Below are 23,138 nucleotides of genomic sequence, written 5' to 3' on the forward strand. Positions count from 1 at the left end.
CTCTCTGCCATATTCTTCATGTTGCTTCTTTGTTTTCCCTGTTATCAATTATAAATAAATACTAATAATATAAATTAAATATTTCACTGACTTTTTTAATATAGAATTAATAATCATCTAACGTCATCAGACATCAGACATGCTAAAATTATTAAATTATTTCAGATCCACAATGACGATGCTCTGCCGCAGCAAATTTGTGCGAGTTGTGTCGACAAATTAGATTTTGTATGTGACTTTTACGACAGCTGTCATGTAATTCAGGAGAGATTATGGTGGCTTATTGTAAGTATTATATCCTAATCTCGCAAGACAGATCATTCATAAGATATTGAGATAATAGTGTGAATAGAAAAAAATGCTAATTCTGTAGAACCGAGAGCTTGCGCCACGATCGTCTGCACCACGCGAAATAAATGCATATATAGTTAATTAATTTGGACCGGTGATAAGATTATTCTTACTGCTGGTTACTGAATTATTGATACATGCATTTAATATTAGGGGGAAGTGAGGATCATTGATACAGCGGGAACATTGATACAGTCATCATATCTCTGCATGAGAAACATCTAAGAAGGTCACGTATCCATGCATATATGGCGTTATGATACACGAATAACCTAACCAAATTTCGTACGCGAGCAGTAGCCACTTGATGAATGACAGGTATAAACGTGTTTTGCGTACTCTCAGGTAAATATTTTCAAAAGTCTTTGAAGCGTGATTTTTCACATTAATCTGATTAATACTAAATAAATATTTCGTCAAAAGTAAGAAACAGTATATCTCTTACTAATTTGTCGAAAATATTGACATGACTTTGTATTATTTTCGGCTGAGAATATATTTTATTATTACTAAAGATGTTGTAATCGACCCAACTGGCCAAATTTATTAATCGAAAAACGCTACGTTTCGACCGAGGATCCGGTCCTTTTCAAGCGTGTATACAAAACTCACAAATGTCGATTAGTCAAGCATAATGCCCTAACTACACCGAATCTAAAAGATATTTGTGCGTCGGAATCTAAGTAATAACAAATTTGTTAAACGGTATATTTCGTGAAATGTTTGTAACATGACATAGCAGTGCGGTGGTACAATTTAGATATATTTTATTATGTATGACGCTGTGGGGCAGATTCGTACACTGACTCGTGGAGCACTTTGATACATATCAATATGTATCTATGTAGTTTATAGTATTAAGTAAGATATTTTTATTTTATTTTAGACGAAAATGGTAAGAACGTACCAAAAAAAGACCGATAGGGTCTATATTGATGAAGATGCCGTAAAATTGTTAATTCCGTATAAATAAATATCTCTATATCTCTATATACAATAAACATAGCTTGTTTTAATAATAATCCAATTTATTTCTGAATAATATTAATATAGATCACTGAGAATCAGTGCCCCATGCCCGTATCATTGTACCCCGTATATGAGGCACATTGATACGAATTTCATTTTTTACAAAAAATGTTATAACATTTCTTATTATTAACCTACAGCAAAAAGGCAATCAAAACACGTAAGTAGAAGGACAAGCCTTTAAATTTAACCTATTACATTTATCTTAATCTATCTGCAAAGTTATTTATTTAACTCTTGAAAAAAATCGTATCAATGATCCCCACTTCCCCCTATATATCATGTTTTCTTCCTCGATACCGCAATCGGATATTTTGTCTTAATTTTTTTAACAGAATAGTGTCCTTTTGGAATGCGTTAACTTCGTCTAGTCTTTTATGATATTTTAATACCATTGACTCTTTTATGTATCATATAAACATTCGATTTTTTAAATCCTTAATGAAACTTCTTAATCAGAATCGCACTTTCTAGATCCCCGAGCTGATATCTTTTCGTTCAGGTCCATTTGGGTATATTTTGCATTAACTCGGTTATTTTAATTTTTATTACGACTAGGAATCTTCGAAGAATCAACGCCAAGAGATACAGAAACAGGCCGCTGACTATCAAACGAATAAAGGAGACGATCCGACGCAGGAAGGAGTAACTTTGGGCACGGAATATTTGATAGAATATTCGAACATCATTATTAAAGAGGAATGCCTGCCAGATTTAAATTTGGAATTGTATCCTTCGAACCAAGGGACACAGAAACAGCCCGTTGGCTATCAAACGAATAAAGGAGACGATCCGACGCAGGAAGAAGTAACTTTGGGCACGAAATATTCGACAGAACATTCGAACATTATTAATAAAAAGGAATGCCTGCCAGATTTAAATTTGGATATGTATCCTTCGAACCAAGGGACACAGAAACAGCCCGCTAGCTATCAAACGAATAAAGGAGACGATTCGATGCAGGAAGGAGTAACTTTGGGCACGGAATATTCGACAGAACATTCGAACATCATTATTAAAGAGGAATGCCTGCCAGATTTAAATTTGGAATTGTATCCTTCGAACCAAGAGACACAGAAACAGCCCGCTGGCTATCAAACGAATAAAGGAGACGATCCGACGCAGGAAGAAGTAACTTCGGGCACGAAATATTCGACAGAATATTCGAACATTAATAAAGAGGAATGCCTGCCAGATTTAAATTTGGAATTGTATTCTTCGAACAATCTAATGGTGTGTTTTTTTTATCTTTTATAGTTTCGGAGATATTTGACTCAAAAAAGGAAAGCCGATCTTTTTCAAAGGGGTGTTTTATCCCCTAAACACGCGTATGGGCACGTATAAAAAAATACGTGTCCCTTATTTTCATGTAGAGAACAACATACTAAAAGCTCATCAAAATCGGAGGGGGACACTTCCGTGGGTTTCCTTGTTAGTTATTAATTGCTCTCTTTTCCACTAATCTGCATAAAAAAATTCGATGTCTAATAATTATACATAGGTGTGACATGTGGCGGTCGACTTGTAGTTGTCATCTCTCGAGATGGATCAATCTTCATCCTACTTAAGTCTTTATAAGAAATTGATTAAAGAGTTAAAAGCTTTGAGTGAAAGAATACACTGAGAAAAAGGTTTCTTTATGCCAATTAAATATATTTGGTTGACACTTTTCTGAAATATTTATTTCAAGCAAACGAATTATATTTAATATAAATGAATGTTTTGTTGGTTACTTTATCATTCATATTTGTGTCAACTCGGCGATATAGTTGAATGATTTATTTCATACAAATGTGTGAGATGTTGGATCAAATAAAGTTCATTCTTTTGAGTGAAACGAATGCGATTTGTTGAGCCAACTCTATATTTCTTAATAGATAAGAAATCTTGCTTTGTTTCGTGCTCGGTTCCGTGAGTCTCGCGCGTAATGCTGCGCAGTGCGCGGCGCGCGCGTCGATCTGCTCTTCCTGCCGGTTTCGCAGAGTAATGGCGTCATAGTCTACCGAATTTCGTGAGTGCCGTGAGATCGTGATTGAGGCTGCGGTACACTTGACGCTACAAATGCTTCGAAACATTTCTCTTCTCTTTTCTTTCAATAAAGAAAGAAGGAGAAGAAGAACGCTCCAAAGCATTTATAGCGTCAAGTGGACCGCAGCGTGAGTTAATATTTGTGTAGTTGACGAAGATGGAAGAGTTTTTGTGCGATCTACCGTCCAAAGAGGACATTTTAAGAAAATTACAGGGTGAGTACAAAACGCGATGCATGAACAGTTGAGCGTGTGCCTCGCCGCATTAGCAATTCTCGCACAAAAAAACAGGTTATCTTTTCGCATATATCGCGCATTTGTTTTATGGCTCGTCTACAATAGCCGCAACAGTATGCAGTAAGACGTAAACATTAAGCTGTTGACTAATGGGATTTTTACAATTCAAGAATAATCGATTGTGGTTGGTCAATAGTTTACTGCTCACGTCTTAAGCTGCAATTTCATGGAGCGAAGAAAAGCCAGCGTTTTACCCCCACTCCATCAATTTTCGTCAAGTTGGCTTTACGGCGTTGCTTCGCTAAAAGTTCAACGCAGTTCAACTGCGTTGAACTTTTAGCGAAGCAACGCCGAACGCCGAAAACACGACGTCTTGGTCCAACCATGCCCAACAATTCTTCCAACTGAGTTGCGGTCATCCGAAAGTAATTGTGGAATCGTATGTCCTCCAATATTAACTTCGGGACCGACGCAAAGAAAAAACTATGTTTATCACGATTTTCGAAAATGGGTGCTACCCAAAACCTTTTCTTCGTGTATCTTCTTTTTTTTTCATTAAATACATAGCAGCTATAGCGGCTATGCGTCGTCTCCTTACAACCTCTGCTGCAACTGTAGCTGCCACTGTACGTCTGTAATATTCAACGTACGCGATGTACTGTCTATAATAATTGGAGTACTCCATTTTTATTATACGTAGTTCTTCTTCTTCTAGGTTAAGTAGCGTTAGCTCTGCTTTTCAATGCCACTTTGCATTGCGTGAAGTAGGGGTAATACGCCAGCTTTTCTTCGCTCCATGAAAAAGATAGAGGCGATAGCGTTAGCTGTTCTTCGCTGGCTTTACAGTGAGGTGGAGTGGGGATAAACGCTAGCTTTTCTTCGCTTGCGTGAAATTTCAGCTTTAGGGCGGACTTTTACGGCTATTGTAGACGAGCCATTAGATAGTTCTGTGTGACACACGTTTTCTTTTTCATCTGTGGACACTAATTAGTTCATTTGATTTAATTTTGAATTTACCCAATGCTTAACCTATCATGTATTTCGAATAATACATTTTAATAATTTGTTTTTCATATAATTAAATAAGAAAAATAGTCAATTTTTCTTTGTCCATTTATGTTTTTAAAATTACCGACTCGATTATCGTAGAATTCGATCATCGTATCTACCAAATTTCGCACTTAACGTTTTTCAATCAACTTTAATTTAATTGTTTATCCGATTTTGCAGCTGATTTCTGAGATGAATTTTTCACCTCATTCATTATCGATTTATCAGCTGATAAATCACCTGTTAAATCACCAGTCAAATGACCTGACCCAATCAGCAAAATAATATTTAAAAAATGTTTTTAAAAAACATTTAAAAAACATTTTTTAAACATTTTTAAAAACGTTAAAAATAATGGGATAAGTTCCCTTTTTTTCATTAAAAAAACATTTATTTTAACGTTTAAAATAATATTATTTTAACGTTTAAAAAATATTATTTTAACGTTTAGAAAAATCTTATTTTAACGTTTAATAAACGTTTGTTTTAACATTTAAAAAAATGTTTTTTTAATATTTGGGAAACGTTTACATTAAAAGGTTTTTTAATAATTTTAAAAATTTGTGTTATATTTGATTTTTTATTACTAAATATTATTTTTTGTACATATTGTACACATTGTATATATAATGTATAACAAAATAAACATTTGCAGTACAAAATAAAATACATATAAGAAAGAAAAAAAATTTACTTGTATTTTAAGGCATTGACAAGACCGCTGTTTGTATAACGCAATTGAAAATCGAGCAAGGTCCATAGACGGTCATAGCAAGACCTTTATGCTGAAATAATGTTTCATGTGTGATTTTTAAATATATTTTCTAATTCTTCTAACTGTACGCGGTTACTATCAGTCTCAACACAGCTCTTAAATTGAATCAGAAAAGTAATATCACACATTAAATTGAGGGTGAAGTCCCATGGAGCCAGCGTATGGCGTACCGGCGTATGGCGTACAGAAGCTTAGCTAATCACACGCTTTACGCTCGTTTTCGTTACGCCAGCACAAACATCGGCTGTCCCATGGAGCGTATTTAAGCAGCGTAATGATTAATAAGCCAATCACAGTGTTGTTTTACACAGCTTATTTTCAAAATGGATGCTCAAGGGGTCTTGTGATTGGCTTATTGATCATTACGCCGGCGTAAATACGCCCCATGGGACAGCCGATGAAATTTTCAGCGCAATTTTTAACACATACATTCATACATGAAGCAATATTCTATATGCGTGTACGTGGGTGTGTATCATTATAGCATAAACGCCGAAACGCTTCAAAAACCAGCGTAACATCTGTGCTGGCGTAACGAAAACAAGCGTAAAGCCTGTGATTAGCCAAGCTTCTTTACGCCATACGCCGGTACGCCGTACGCTGGCTCCATGGGACTTCACCCTGATTGTCAAATAACGTGGGTCGGCGATCGTGTCGTCGTTTAATTCCGCGGTATTCCGCGGCTCACCATGTGCATTCAACGGTACATACGTTGCTGTAAGAAATTTAATAGTTATGCAGGAAGTCTTTGCGGGAGGGCAATAATGATGTTAGAATTAAACTTTAGAACTTTATTATATCACAAACCTACCGGCACACAAATAATGGGAACGAAGAACGAAGTTGCTATGGTTGCTACACATCCGCACGCTCCGCCATAAGTCACCTACTGCCCGACACGCGCAAACACGTCAGGTCCACAGAACATAAGCACGTCGCACGTTGTCGCAACTCAAGCGACCAATCAAGCGCGCCGAACCGACGTACGCTATTAGGCGTTCGAAAATATTACCCGGGTACAGACGAGTATACTTCCTTTTCCTTCTAACTCAGTGAGTTAGAAAGAGAAGAGAGTATACTCGTGTGCACTCGGGTGACGTTTTCGAAAGCAGCCTAATACTTCGATTCGGAAAAATGAAAACGGTGATTGGTCACCGCTTTGTCACTTTATTGTGTTATCGTGTAGTCCTGTGTGCAGTATAATAGGAGCCGTAATTAAATGCGGGGTTTACAATAATTCAGCAGAACGACTGCTGAGTTGTCGTCTTATCAACACACACTACGTTGATTTGTTGGTTCTAAAAGTAACAACCAATCACATTCGATTGCTACTGAGCGGTTTGATGCAAGTCTCAGAGTCGCAGAAACGGTCGTAAGAAAGAAATTGACCAATTAATATAACAGTTAAAAGCGTTCGACTGTGATTGGTCAATTTCTGTCTTACGACCGTTCCTGCGACTCTGAGACTTGCGCATTTAATGTGTAGACTCCGTCTAACTCGCTCAAGCATTCGCAAGAAATTTGCATATAAAATTTCTCACAAATAATCACACAATTAATCGTACAAATAATAACCGTGTTAGAATTTATTAGCGCATGTTATAACGTATATAATAATGGTATTTTTATTTTTAAGCCATTATTTTAAATGAATAATTAATGCAAAATAAATATTAAATTAATGTTGAATAAATGTGAAATTAATGTTTTTAAAAATTATTATTGCAAACGAATTATTAATGTGACATAAATATTAATCAATAAACGTTAAATAAATATTTTTTCGAAATCATTATTTTAAATGAATAATTAATGTAAAATAAATATTAAATAAATGTTGAATAAATGTGAAATAAATGTTTTTAAAAAATATTATTGCAAACGAATAATTAATGTGACCTAAATATTAAATAAACGTTAAATAAATATTTTTTCTAAATCATTATTTTAAATTAATAATTAATGTAAAATAAACGTTTAATAAACATTAAATAAATATTATTTGTACAATAAACTGTAACAATGTACAAATACTGAAAAAAAAATATTTAAAAAACATTTAAAAAATATTGTCTGCTGATTGGGGATTATTTTCAGTAGGGATATATAGTACTGTTCTTGAGTGCCTCAATTGTTTAAATTTGTTGTACCTACTTACATACGTTTTGTTATTAATTTTATTCTACAGATAATGACATAAGCGACATGAAGACTCTGGGAGAAATAATTACAAGCCACGTTGACTTTAAAGAATTAATTCCCAGCATGGGGTTAAGACTTAAAATAAAATCAAAATATATGAGCATGACAAATGTATGGTGATGGTTCTTATCGTATAATTAAAGCATATTCATTCCTTCTATTTGCTCGTTGTTCAATATTTCAAAGTTCTTCAAGTTTTGTAGCTTGTTTTTTTTTACTTCTGTGTTGGCTCGGTAACTTATTTTTATTGTTTAAGTATATTCTTAGTATTGTACGTAGTGTAGCAGATTTATTGACTTTAAAAGTAATGTGAATATTTCGATAAGAAAATTTTTTTACGTTTGTCCGTAAAGCGTATAGTAACAGTGAAAATAAATTTGAAACAATTATTGAAATGTTGACCTAACCTAACCTAAAATCACTTCCAAATACCTATTTCTTACTTCTGATATTTACAAAATGCCTTACCTTTATATGGTTCTACTCTAATAATAATTAATATGTTTAATAATTAATAATAATTAATAACTATTTTTATGATGTATTCATAGGTTGAATTTCCAAGCGTGAAAAATCAACAGGTAGAATCCGTAATCGCCGGAATTGTCAACGTTGACGGATCCGTTTCATTGGATACTGCAGTGCACCTGGATGTACACCGCCAAATTACCGATTCACTACATACAAATATTGTTGAACCACCACAGTTATTGCAGGACGATAAAGTTGTTACTGTTTATGAAGAGAGTCGTAATAAAGAAAGCGCGGAATCAGCTGAGACATTCAATTTACAAGACACAAATCTGGTCACAAAAAAAAAGAAAATTAAAACAGGGTGTAGACTTTGACGTCAAAAAAATATTGGAAAAAGATGCAACGGGACGAGCGGTACTAAAAATTTATAACAACACGAGGGACTTATCAACAAAATGTCAAAGTTACGTATGTGACATCATTGTCACACATGCTTTGAACAACTGCACAACGTAAGCAAAAACTTATAATGTATAAATCAATGTTTATAATTAAGAAATATATTTTTAATAATGTACTTATAATAATGTCAAATATTTAGCTTTAAAAAACGTGAAAACCTAAAAATGTATTTGTTAAAAGTTTTTCAAACTATTTTATGAGCATCAATTTTTCAGAAATCTTCGAAACGAGGATTTTGATGCTATTGCTGATGATATCGTTCACGTATTTCCGGAAGAATGTAAAGAAACATATTATGTTCCTCCTGTGTTTAAAAGAGATTCTTTGAACCAAAAATCGAAAGTTGCTAAAGGGAAGTTGGTGGATAAATACCGGAATAAAATCACATTTTTACGAGAAGCGAATATTAAATTAACAAGCGACGTAATACCTGAGGCAGCTACTTGCATGCCGTCGGAAGCGCAGGGTACAGATACATCATGTTCATGGGGCAGTCTCTGCGAAACCAAGCCCCCTCTATATCCACTTCAATTTTGAAAATAAAATGCTTCATAAGGGCCTGCAATTTTCGTTGATATACTCTCCATAAAATGATATATTATTCGAAAAAATAACTCTTTTGTTTTGAAAATCGTATGCAGTTTTCTAGATAAAACTGAACTTTTTGATTTTTTGTCAGAATTTTTGAAGAATATTATTTTGCACAGAAAATAGTAAAAAGGAATTTCTTAGATTCCCTTGTCGAAACTCGAAATTTGTGTAAACAAATGTGGACAAATTTGTTTAGTCTATTTCGCCTTGTACTTTAATTCCTTAAAAGACAAAAAAAAGTAACCGGACATATCCTGAATTTCTAATGACGATAATATGAATTTAATACACAAAATATTTTTATCAGTCTCGATCAGTTTATTCGCTAATGTCCGCGATTTTTAATTTTTGAAAAATACCACGCGGCATTAAGAAATCAATATAAAAGATTTTAAGGAAAATTTCAAGCCCATGTAAAGCATTTTATCTTAAAAATTGAAGTGGTTAGTGGTTAGTGGTTTATATGTATATTACTTTTATGTGTCTTTAACAATTTTCAGAAAACAGTAAAATATGGCTAATCCACAATAGAGTACCGTGGGCCGATGTCATCAACCATTGGAATATTTCATATACATTGCGACTGGTAAATTGCATGAACAAGAAAACTCTTCATAACCTGTTTGAAGAATGGCCAATTCTATTAACGGAGAACAATTACTTACTAGTGCGTATAAAACAGTTTCTTTTATAATTTTTGTTTCATTGGTCGCAACATAATTCAAAGAAACCGGACTGTTTAACGTTTAAAGATATAATACAAACATAAATGATTAATTCCGTAGATTGAACAGGATTTTTGCCAAAAATATAAAGAGCAAGATCAACTCTTGATACGCAAGTGGAATGATTTCTTTAACGCTGTACTATCTTTAAATGAGAAATATCTTAGTTCATCAGATGAATTACTCTTGGAGGTCCTGAAGAATGGAAACCTAACTAATAGTTAGTACCTAAATAAGATCGGGCCCATATTTGTGTGCAATGTATATTTACTTATTTATATGCATTGTATTTTATTTGCAGATTCTCAGAATTTTATTCAAATTTTCCTTCTCGCGGCATTAGTACCGCCGAAATCTAACAAAATTTCCATTAAAAAACAGGGAAAGAGAACCTATTGGAAGCCTTCCACCGTTGAAAGTAGGGAAGGAATTATTTTACTTGTCACGGTAATAAAAATAAAAATAATAATTATTACGATTATAATAACAATAATTTAGGGGTCGGGATGGTTAAGTGGTTAGCGTGCTATTCAAACACAATGAGCGAAACTGTAAAAATGTTGTTATTACAAGTTATTATTAAGAACAACAATAATAACAATAATAACAACAATAACAATTATTATATACTGGCAATTCAAGAGTAACATTAATAGTATAATAGCGCCATTAGTAATCATGTAATAAATAATAATAATATAGTTAATTATTATTAATTATAAAAGAATTGTAATTAATATTATGACATGAAGTATAGTAATATTTAAATATAAATTATTATGTGTAGGTTCCCGGAGATATTCAAGAGGCTATACGGCAAAAAACTGAAAAATTATATCAATTCGGGCAGACGGTTCAGCCATTCGTAGTAGTTGTCGGGGCAGAAGCAACTTCCATCGAGAAAGTCTATCTGTGCATCGATGAACGACTTATGGAAATACCTTCTGTGTTAAAAGCCCTGGACGTGGCGTTCAAAACGTTTATTTCATACAACGTACGGTATCCACTAGAAAGTGACCACTTGTGGTACCTACTACAATGGGGTATTTATGGTATTAAAACCGCTTTCGACGACAAAATACCGTCAATTTGCAATTTAGTTAACAAATTAAAAAAAAAAGATAAGGTACATGAATAACAGCAACATGAAAATACTTGAGTAATAGTTAATATTTGTTTCATATGATTTCTGAGATTTGAAGTTTGATCAAAAATTGAACTTTTAAAATGTATTTATTATGATAAAATACTTCGGTTAATAAAGCATTACTTATAATAAAAAATTATTATGGATTGCAAAATTTGTGGGCTAATTATTCGCGGGGAGAGCCAACAGTTATTAGGTCATATAAAATGTTTGCGCCCGATGGAAAATGAATATACTTGTATCCATAAAAAATGCACGCGCAAATTCGTGACTGTTTCTTCATTAAAAAAACATGTCCGCATATGCACATTTAATCTCGGCAGTACAAGCAATGTAAATAATACTCACCATGATATTGTTTCAAATAGCCCTTTCGAACAAACTTTTGACTATTTGCAATCTTGCAGTACGGATGCACAGTCTAATGATATTGAATCTCCAAAATCACTCGAGACTGGCATACATGAATCGATATTAAAATTTATTGGGAATTTATATAGTGAATCATCAATTGCAAATTCTACGGTTCAAAAAATTACGGATCAATTGTCGGAAACTGTAAATGATGTCCTACAGGAAGTTAAGCAGAAAGTACAGAAGGTGTTACCAATAGAATTTCATGAACAAGTTAAGGATTGTTTTGACGTATCGTTTCTCAGTGATTTGAATACAGAGTATAACCGAATATGCTATTTGAAAAAATGTAAATATTTTATATCACCGGAATCATTTATTATTGGAGAGATGTTAAATAATAAAATAGAAAATGGAAAAAGTGTTTTAAAAATGATAAAATGTGAAGGTCAAATCGTACCAATGCGGAAAGTTTTGAAGTCATTTTTAGAATTGCCAAACGTTTATGAAACTATAACAGCCTATATTGAGAAAGAATCTTCTTGCACAGATGGAAATTATTCAAATTTATTTCACGGTTCTCTTTGGAAAAATATAAAAAGTAATTTCCAGAATAAAATATTGATCCCCTTGTTTGTATATTTTGATGATTTCGAAACAGGAAATCCGTTGTCGCCTTCAGCTGGTATCCACAAAGTTGGTGGAATGTATTATTCTATTGCAGCAATATACCTTCCGCATTTTCGTCAACTTTAGACAATATACATCTCGGTCAATTAATTTACAGTTCTGACCGATCAAATTTTGGAAATGAGAAATGCTTTCATCCAATTATACAAGAATTAAAATATCTTAGCGAGACAGGCATTTTGGTTTCCATAAATGGTCAGGAAAATCGCGTATACTTCACAATGTTTGGGTTACTTGGTGATAATTTAGGATTAAACGGTCTTCTCGGTTTTACCGAAAGTTTTTCAGCACAGTATTTTTGCCGAATATGTCGTGCATCGAAAACTGAAACTTCCCAACAATATATAGAGTGTGCCGACTATTTAAGAAATACAGAAAATTACGAAGCTGATGTGATTAATTTAACTGGTGGCGTTAAAGAACGATGCATTTTTAATCAAATACCGAATTTTCATAATGTGATAAATTTAACATGAGATATTATGCATGACCTTTTTGAAGGGGTGTGTAGATATGACATGGCAGAAATTATTGGCCACATTATTGAAATGAAATATATTTCATTAGACCAATTAAATGATAGATTACAGTATTTTAATCACACCGATGTTGATAAAGGGAATAAAATATCTTCGATAAATTCTAGGCACATTAAGAATGGTTGCCTTATTACGACTTCTGCAGAAATGTCGTATTTAATTTGTTACTTCGGAATGATCGTCAGTGACGTAATTCCTGAAGATGACGAGGTCTGGATTTTATACCAAACATTATACGATATTGTCAATACAGTTACAAGTAGAATTATTTCAGAAAAAGAAATCACACATTTACAGCAATTGATTAAAGAGCACAATAGGTTATATATGACGTTATTTAATAAAACACTAAAACCGAAATATCATTTCTTAATCCATTACCCAAACATTATTCGTCTCATGGGCTCTTTAAAAAATTTATCTTCAATCCGCTTTGAAGCGTATCACAAAATATGTAAGACATATGCCCGAATTGTAGCTTCACGCAGAAACCTATTGTTAACATTATCCACAAAACTGCAATTACAATTTAGCAATCGATTATTAACTAAAAAAGGCTTTACTACATCGATGAATGTAGGTCGCACTATTGGGGGATTGCCTTATTATTTAAAACCTGAAATACTCTCAAAAGTTTGTTCGGAAGAAGATTACGAAGTATCATGGATACAAATTAATGGAAAAATGTATAAATCAAATTACATTATACGTTTAGGCATAAACGATGACGATAATCCGGTATTTGCAAGAATTGTATCCGTAATAATATCTTATAATAATAATAGCGTTTATTTCACGTATAAGATTTGTGATACACTATTATAGGTTTAAATAGTCATGCTAAAGCATACGAAATTAGATTACACGAAATTAAGAAAATTCAAGTATACAAAATTGACAAAAACTATGTACCACCCGTATATGCAGTGCATACGACATCCGGCGGTCGCTGCATGATTTCCGCCAGAAATTAGTGTATCATGTATTATATAAAATAAAAAAACATTTCAGAATAGTTCATGTGTTCTCAATAAAATATCTACATTCAATTACATCCCATATAGGGTTTTACAATCGGCCCAATACTGCGCCAGTACTGGTTGTTGCAGTTCGGGTACTGGCGTAGTACTGGCAACACTACTGGCGCAGTACTGACGCAGTGTCGGATGATAACTTGGGCCCAATACTGGCAGACAGTACTGGCCCAGCCGTTGTCTACTGGTACTGCCCCAGTACAGGATTTATGATCGGCTTAGTACTGCGCCAGTACTGGTTGCCAGATTTCTGATACTGGTGCATCACTGGTAGTACCAACGGCTTAGTACTGGTCTCAGCGTCGGGTAACAACTGGTCCTAATGTCGGCAAACAATACTGGCGCAATGCAGGCAGGCAGGTAGAATAACCAGAGCTCAAGAATGGCAAATAATAATGAGTCAGCGATGGTACATAATATCAACGTCAATACTAAACAAATCGAAATTATGTTATAACTGAAATATTTTTCAATAATTAAATATCGAAAAATATTTTATTTACAGCATAATTTCGATTTGTTTAGTATTGACGGTGATATTAAGTACCATCGCTGAGTCATTATTATTTACCATTTGTGTGTAATAAATCAGTCATATATAGTTTATAAATTACGTACAAAATTTATTAGTAAAAAAAACGTATAATATACACGGAGCAGAGTTAAGCTAGTGCTGCTGACTTCCCTGGTTTTATATCTACATTACCTAAAAAACGCGTACAATTATACCATATTGTGTGTTATATATACAATTATATACAATGTATTGAATGTATTTATAAGTATGCATGTTTTCTTTTTTATAAATTGGTAATTAAAGTAATTATAATAATGAGAAAAATAAATGGTACCGAAATATATTTCGGCTTTAAAGTATTCCGTTAAAATGTTCTTCAATAAATCTTTGTCATTAATAGAGCCTGTCGTCACAAGTATATCTACTTTTCTTAGAGCTTTTATAATTTTCTTCCGTATAGACAATACTCTGGAAAAAATTAATCACTATGTATTAAGTATTTAATTAATTATGAAGTAACAAAATTAATAATAATTTTAAGTAAAGAATATATATAGTAATATATGATAGCTTACGTATTCGAAGTTAGAATAATTTTTAAACGTCCTCACTTATTATTCACAATTCCGAAATCCAAAGAAGAGTAGCTATTATGCTTTAGTAGTGAGATTAAAGTTATTCTGTTAATGTCATAGACAAATCCTGGTTTTAAAAGTTCTCTAGGTTCTTTTAAATTATCGCCGATGGACAATACTCCCACAGACAACTGTTTAACGACTGTAACGTTCTTACAACCGCAAGCTGTCAAAAGTCCTATTTCTTCTGGGCCAATACGTGTAAATTTCTTTAGAATAATATCCTTTTTTTTTGTGACATATGTCGAAACCTATAGGTCTTTAAAATAGATATACAGACAAATAAATTAACTGTTTTGGTAAATAGCAATAGAATTTTTATCGTATGTACGTCTTCAAATAGTATTCTGCCATAAGCATCCTTTACTCTCACCGATTCATAATTTATTTTATTCATGCCTGCCTGTGCTACGTCATTCAATATCTCCAATGCATTTTCTAAAGAAATTGTGGGAAATAATTCTTTATAGCAATTATTTGCATTATTGTTCATATTCTGTAAGTATATTTAAAATTTTGTATATCATGTATACATATTTATAATGTTATAAAATCATTATTTATTGTGTAGAGAGTGTTTTACTTCTGTAAGTGATGATTGCGAAGATGTAAGCGAAACAGAGGATGTCTCAAGATTTTCATTCGCATCCTTATCTTTTCCTTATGTAAATAAATTTCGTAGTCTATATTATCTTATAAATTTGTTATAAATTATCACATCTAATATAGATTTTTCTAACAGTATTTCAATTATATTTTACTTGTTCTGGAAAATCATTATTGGAAGAGCATGCAATGTCAGATAATGAAGGACGTTGAATTTCGTTCTCATGTACCAAATGCATTATATTCAGCAGCATATCTAAAATTGCTGCAAAACGTTCTCTTTTATCATAGTCTAGGCCAGACAAATTAATAAATAACGTCTTGTTGCGTATTCCACATCTAGTTGTGAGAATAAATAAATTGTAAGAGTTACAAAATTGAAGATTACATACAACATAAATAAAATCGTCACGATCGTCCTGCATGTTAAGCAAGTCTTGACTAATGATAAAGATGAACTGGCACAGGTATGTGAGATGATGGTTACCAAATTAATTACAGTTCTCGTATTCGCACAGCGTCCTTGCGCGCAATGATGACAGGTTGCATATCGATATACATATGTATACATGTCTCGTGAAATTTTCTTTGCTTTAACGTAAACAATGGCTTACATATATAGAAACATACGAATATTGAAAAATTTCCTGTTTCTCCATGTATATTATCAATATATATTTCACTATACTTATCACGCGGCGACGGTCACGATCGTCCCTATTTCTAGGTTATAATATAACTGACTGACATCGCGCTCAACGCACTGACTGCACTTGTTTCTCAAATCTCCTTTCATGCGGAAAGGGTTTTCCTTCGGGTCATCATTTATATGACCTATCATTTATATGTGTATATATATATATATATAATTACAAACGTCGACGCGGATTTCCAGCAAAATGAAATTATTTACTATTAAAAAATATTTAATTGATGCAAAAAGATATTCGTTTGCGCCAAAATTATATTCCTTAACTATTAAGAAATATTCAATTGATGCAAAAAGATATTCGTTCGTGCCAAAATCAGATTCATTAACTATTAAAGTACATTAATTTGGGGCAACAGAATATTCACTATTATCACAAACCAACGATTGCATTGATTCAACAACTGCATTCGATTCGCCGTATCCAACCATGCCATTTATTATCTGTTAACGAGCCTTATTTGGTCCAAAGAAACCTTTCTCTCAGTGTACGAGATCAAGAGACACGGTAGTGTATCGCGCCAAGTATTATAATTACGTGAGATTGTAATCTGATAATAAATTGATACGTAAAAAAGGTATAATTATATGTAACCAAAATATATATAATATTTAATAAAATAAGTTTGGTTACACATTTTCAGGATTTCTTCATATCGTAATTTTAATTAACAAATAAACCAGTATTGAATTTTAATATTAACATTACATTCCAATTTATATTATATATTCCAATTTATATTTAAAAAATAAATGTATGTATTACTTATAAAGATCTGGAATTTTTAGGAATTTATTTCCAAAGTTTGTATAAATAACTTGTTAATTAAAATATCGAAAAACTCTATGTGATCTTTTTTACATAGTACATTAAGTTTAGCTGTTTTGACAATCGCAGAACAAAAACTAAAAGTTATATTAAAGCGTTTTGTTGATTATGTTGCAGAGTCACTTAGTGAGCAAATTCAAGTGCCCGAAATGTCCGAATGTGTACAAAAGTAAACGGAACTTGAATGACCATCTGTTGAAGCACGAGGACATAAAAAAGGTATAATTATATGTAACCAAAAATATAGTTAATAAAATAAGTTTGGTTACACATTCCCAGGATTTCTTCATATCGTAATTTTAATTAACACATAAACCAGTATTGAATTTTAATATTAACATTACATTCCAAATTTATATTATATATTCCAATTTATATTTAAAAAATAAATGTATGTATTACCAATATAGATCTGGAATTTTTAGGAATTTATTTCCAAAGTTTGTATAAATAACTTGTTAATTAAAATATCGAAAAACTCTATGTGATCTTTTTTACATAGTAATTAAGTTTAGCTGTTTTGACAATCGCAGAACAAAAACTAAAAGTTATATTAAAGCGTTTTGTTGTTTATGTTGCAGAGTCACTTAGTGAGCAAATTCAAGTGCCCGAAATGTCCGAAAGTGTACAGAAGTAAACGGTACTTGAATGAGCATCTGTTCAAGCACGAGGGCATAAAAAAGGTATAATTATAAATGTAACCAAAAATATATTTAATAGTTAATCAAATAAGTTTGGTTACACATTTTCAGGATTTCTTTATGTCGTAATTTTATTTAATTAACCAGTATTGAATTTTAATATCAACATTACATTCCAATTTATATAATAAGTATTATTATAATGGATAAGGTACATGTAGATATGTTCTTATTTAAGCTTAACCCTGCTATAAATTTATTATATGTTTTGCTGCATGATTGTGTATGATCTCTGTTACAATTATAACAAATCTATATTAATGTTTCTCGCTTCTCTTGAATGTTGTTCTCTTTTACAATTATAGAACTTTCCTTGCGACACTTGCGGTAAGATTTTTCACTCGCCCGTGGGGATGCGTGAACACATGCGTAGGTTGCATAAAAGCAACAGTTTGGCATGTGAGGTTTGCCGATATCGCTTATCGAGTAAAGAAGCCTTGGAAAAACATCACGAAACAGTGCATTTACATGATTATGTCTGCGATATATGTCACAAGAAACTGAAATCTAAACAGAAGTTGCGCGGTCATATAATGGTAAGAAAAATTGCTGTATATTTTAAATATATTTAAAAAATAATTGTATGTATTACCTATATATAAAAATCTCGAATTTTTAGGAATTTATTTCCAAAGTTTGTATAAATAACTTGTTAATTAAAAAATCGAAAAACTCTATGTGATATTTTTTACATAGTACATTAAGTTTAACTGTTTTGACAAACGCAGAACAAAAACTAAAAGTTATATTAACCCTTTGTAACTCCTGGTAACAATACTGTTACAAACCGGCAAAAGGTCCATCAAAATTCTAAATCATGAATTTTCTGTTGTAAATCTGTAAAAAAAAATATTTTTGATAACATGTGTTACAAAGGGTTAAAGCGTTTTGTTGCTTATGTTGCAGAGTCACTTAAAGAGCAAATTCAATTGCCCGAAATGTCCGAATGTGTTCAAAAGAAAACAGTGCTTGAATGAGCATCTTCTGTCGAAGCACGAGGGCATCCGTAAATATGAATGCTCTATCTGCAAAAAAAGTTTCGGTTATCGATCGCAACTCACTTCTCATCAGAAAGTGCACCCTATGCCTAGGTAATATCTCCAAAACATTGACGATTAAATTAAAATAGAGTAAATTAAATGAACAAAGACTCTCATCTTTATTAATAAAATTAAAAATAAATAATAAAAAAAATAACATTGATATGATTTAAATCTAAGAAAAATTCCAAAAGTAAGATACTTACATTTGAATTAAGTAAGTGAAAATTTTATTTTTATTTTTCAACTATACATATGTATTGTATGTATGTTTATATACATATATATAGTAAAATTTATTATAAACCTATTTTTCCATAAAAATCTCCTAATAGATTCAAGTATTTATCCTGATATGACATTAATTTTAAAATGTGTTTTACATACACAAACGTCTAGTTTGTTGAGTCAATTTTGTGCTCCATTTATCATTTCTTGATTTGAAATAAAATATTTTCCTGACAAAAATTGTTTTGACTTCCTAAATAAGTAAAAATTAAAAGATTTATGGTCAGGATTATGAAAGAGACGTCAAGAACGTATTTGTTAGTGTTGTTTAATTTTTTGGATAAAATCAACAAGCAGGAATTTAATTCTTTATATCCGAAAACATAATTTCCATTATTTTTCTGATTTCGCATTCTTCAATTTCCACTTTTGTGGAAAGTCGAAGAAACAGCTGTCAGAAAAACATTTTGTCACAAATAAAAAATTAATTCAGTAACTTGGACGTCTATACAGAATTAGAAGATATTTTGAAATTACGCTAGGATAAATGATTCAATTTTTGTTTGGAGATTTTATGGAGAAGTATCTATTTGAGACAATGAAATACAATATATTCAACGTCCTTCTGGCAAAAGATTTAATTAACGTTACCAAGTTCCGACTGTAAAACATGGTGGCGGAAATATGGGGGTTGCTTTCATGGAGAAGGAATTGGACCATTGCACCGTGTAACGGATATTCCTACTGCCGAAGGCTACGTGAATGTTTTGAAGGTTTTATCTTTTGCAAATAAAAATTTGACCACTAAATGGATTTTTTTAAAGATGACAATAATCCAAAAACATTCAAAATTTGTTGTAATGTAATTTAATAATTTCTTCGAAAGTTTATCTGTACAACCATTTGTCTTCTCAAAAAGTATTATCACATTTTCTTACCGATTTTTATTTTTTCTTATTATTTACTGCATGTATTTGTAAACATTTAATAAACCTTTTTTTGCATATGTAGGTGAAATTTTGCTTAAAAAAAATAATGTATGTGAGAAATGACACTTCAAATATTGTCCCTAATAGCCAAATGCTAGCAGAATGCGGACAGTATGCCAGCAGATCCAAGCATGACCATCGAGCAGATTCCTGTCCCCTGCGTCCTCATTAAGCTTATTTTCTAGCAGCACGATCTGCTGCCCACAATGTAATCGCAGAAACGCGGTAGAAATCGTGCACGACATGCAGTCACGATGTGATAGTAAAAATGTAGCAAGAATTGGGCATGGCTTACCATATGAGCTAATAACAGCAGAAACACAGCAGAAATGGTGCATGGCCTGCTGTCACAATATGATGGCAAAAATATACCCTGATAACCATCAAGCGTGCTAGCACGACAGCGCACGCTGTGCTCAGCATGTCATGCAAAAACTATGCTGTCTCTGTGTCACTTTTATATCGATAAGCAGACAGTGCTAGCACGGTGCTAGCACGATAAGTATTGTTTGTTATCTTATGCACGATGCCGAAAATTTTGACCTGCAATATGCTAGCATGCTACCTGCATTGCCCGTTAAGCGCAATGTGCCGTCACTGTGCTCGTCAGGTGCGGCAGTATCTGGACATCACATGACAGCATGCCATTGCACGCGTGCGTGCATTATGCGGCCATTGTGCCAATATTTGGTTATCTGGGTAGCTAGAACAGAACGTAGCTCATTATAACGTATATACTGGTTATTATATATAATTTATTCCCCTATTACCGTAAACAATATTTCAGTGGGAAGAATTGTTATTAATGACAGTAATTATACTATCAATTCAAAAGTATGCCACATTATAAGAATGGACTCCACGATACAACTGATACAAGTTGTGCAGTACCGTAATTTATATACCATTCTTATACCATTTTGATCGTATTTTAAATACGAGAAAAGATGCCATCTAACGACGATGATGAAATTTACATAAAGAGCAAATCTTACATGATACGTGCTGTGGTTCTATTATTATTTTCTGACGTTAGACCATGCGACACTTCTGCTGCATTTATGCTGTTACTGTCTGAGATGGCAGGGCATGCTCGATTTCTGCTCCGTTTCTGCCATCACAGTAAGCTCTCTGATATGCTCAACTTTTGACGACTGTCTGGCTATACGACCTGATGTTATTCTATACTTGATTTTAGTCTGCTTCTTGTCGACATATTATATCAACACGCAATACTTAAATTTTACTGTTCCTATGCTGACATATTCTGTTTCGTTTTTGCATTATTTCTGGCATCATATTATGATGTCAGATTCTGCTAGAGTTCTATTTCATTTCTACGCACATTATCTGATACAGCAGATCATGCTTTGTTACTGCTAAAATTATGCCAGTATCTTGCGGCACACAGTTTGTAATGTCTGCTAAAAGCAGGCTTGGCTATCTGGGGTAATAATAAAATATATATTTTCTAAGATGTATGTATGTGATTTAGTAATTAAAGACAAAAGTTTTCTATACAATCGCACTTGTCATTTATTTGCACATAAAGATAATATACTTTTGTAAAAATGTACAATGATACAATGTTTAAAATTTTATACCTAACCTGAGAAATCCTCAAAATGATTCGTATTTGAAAGAAAAAAAAAACGTAACAAAGTTCATAATTCACATAAGGCCGATCTCGAAAGCAAAGCCTAAAATGGATCTTACAATATTACGAACCTGCCACACTCTTTTATTACTATAAACTTTTTATTTAGAAATACATAAAAAAGATTTAAGATTAAGAACTGAAGAAGTTAAGTCAAAATTGACCGGATCCATTAGACTTTTATGACGTAACCTAGTCTGATTAAATAATGGATATATATTTCTATATATTCCTAATTCTATATTTATGATAATCCGTAAAGTTTTAATGTCCTATCCATGCTGGTAGACGCAATGTATTGTGCATGCTTTCCGAAACGAACTCCGGTGGCCGCCGCTGTGTGATCGTTCAGGACCTTCAATTCCTGCCATTGCTTACAGAGATATACCCTGAAAACAATACGACATATATAATACAAGCAACCTTAAATTAATTTACGTTATTAAATATCTATTGAAAAATACATATATAAACTTTGTATTTAAATACCTTGTATTCCCTCGTTGGATTAAATATTTTAATAAAATATTTTTATTTTGTACTGTTCCTTTGTAATTCTTTGTGACCACTAAAAAATACACATGTAAACTTTGTATTTAAATATCTTGTATTCCCTTGTTAAATTTAAATAAAATTTTTTAATCTTATAAAATTGTTATCATACATTCTTTTTCTAATTGACACCATTGCATGTAAAGATTTTTCAAAGTAGTGCAACAATTATCTTTTGAGGCAATATATATGTTCTCTCTGTAATTGGTGCTGTAATTTAAAGAGATATCATTTCTTTTTTTTGTAATTGTAATAGATCACTTGAAGCGCGACTCTTCTTTGATAAGGTAACATAATTTTGTGATGTGTATCACTTGGGTTATAATTTTTTGGAAATAAAGATACTACTGCTTAGATTTTTTCGAGATTTTTCGAGATACAAAGAGTACGTCTACCACTTGTTACTTAGGTTTTTTCGAGGTATAATACTATCAGTACAAAATTACCTTTTTCAAAAAAGGTAAAAAAAGGCGCCAAGTACACGCAATGTATTTTGTAAATTCAAAAATCCAATCTAAATGATAGCTTTATTTCTTCTTCACAAAATTATGTTACCTAACTTAACTCAAGTAACATGTATTTAAAAAAAAAAGTGTAATATTTAATTTCTCCTTCACAAAATTATATTACCTAACTTAACTCAAGTGACATGTATTTCAAAAAAAGATATGAAATCTTTAAATTAAATTGCGCCAATTGCAAAGAGATTATTATATCACAAAATTGCGTTACCAAACTCAATCCAAGTGATACGTACCAACCTAAGTGGTAGTAGCCTTATTTCTCCTTAACAAAATTATATCACAAAATTGCGTTACCTAACTCAACCTAAGTAATATGTTATTTCAAAAAAATATATGAAATCTTTAAATTACGCCACTACAAAGAGAATATATATATTGCTTTGAAAAATAATTGTAGTGCAACTACTCTTAAAAAATAAAACAAAATTGTGTTACCTAACTCAACCCAAGTGGTATGTATCTTT

At 32.2% G+C, this 23,138-nt stretch overlaps 1 protein-coding gene and 2 pseudogenes across 1 annotated transcript; 2 read left to right on the top strand and 1 right to left on the bottom strand.

The window, feature by feature from the left end:
* The first annotated feature begins 99 nt into the window (after nucleotides 1-99).
* Nucleotides 100-21,464, top strand: LOC139786007 (uncharacterized). The gene is made up of 6 exons (XM_071725174.1): nucleotides 100-285; nucleotides 1,939-2,613; nucleotides 17,101-17,202; nucleotides 17,565-17,666; nucleotides 17,990-18,220; nucleotides 18,591-21,464. The coding sequence occupies exons 2-6, from the start codon at nucleotides 2,269-2,271 to the stop codon at nucleotides 18,777-18,779; spliced, it is 969 nt and encodes a 322-aa protein (XP_071581275.1). The 5' UTR covers nucleotides 100-285; nucleotides 1,939-2,268; the 3' UTR covers nucleotides 18,780-21,464.
* Nucleotides 2,613-13,668, top strand: LOC139786010 (uncharacterized; annotated as a pseudogene).
* LOC139786011 (gephyrin-like) lies at nucleotides 14,287-16,669 on the bottom strand (annotated as a pseudogene).
* Nucleotides 21,465-23,138: the final 1,674 nt, after the last annotated feature.

This window comes from Temnothorax nylanderi, unplaced genomic scaffold (genome assembly GCF_030848795.1).
Source record: "Temnothorax nylanderi isolate EJ_2023f unplaced genomic scaffold, tnyl_v1.0 TNYL_tig0935_pilon, whole genome shotgun sequence".
NCBI classification, from domain to species: Eukaryota; Metazoa; Arthropoda; class Insecta; order Hymenoptera; family Formicidae; genus Temnothorax; species Temnothorax nylanderi.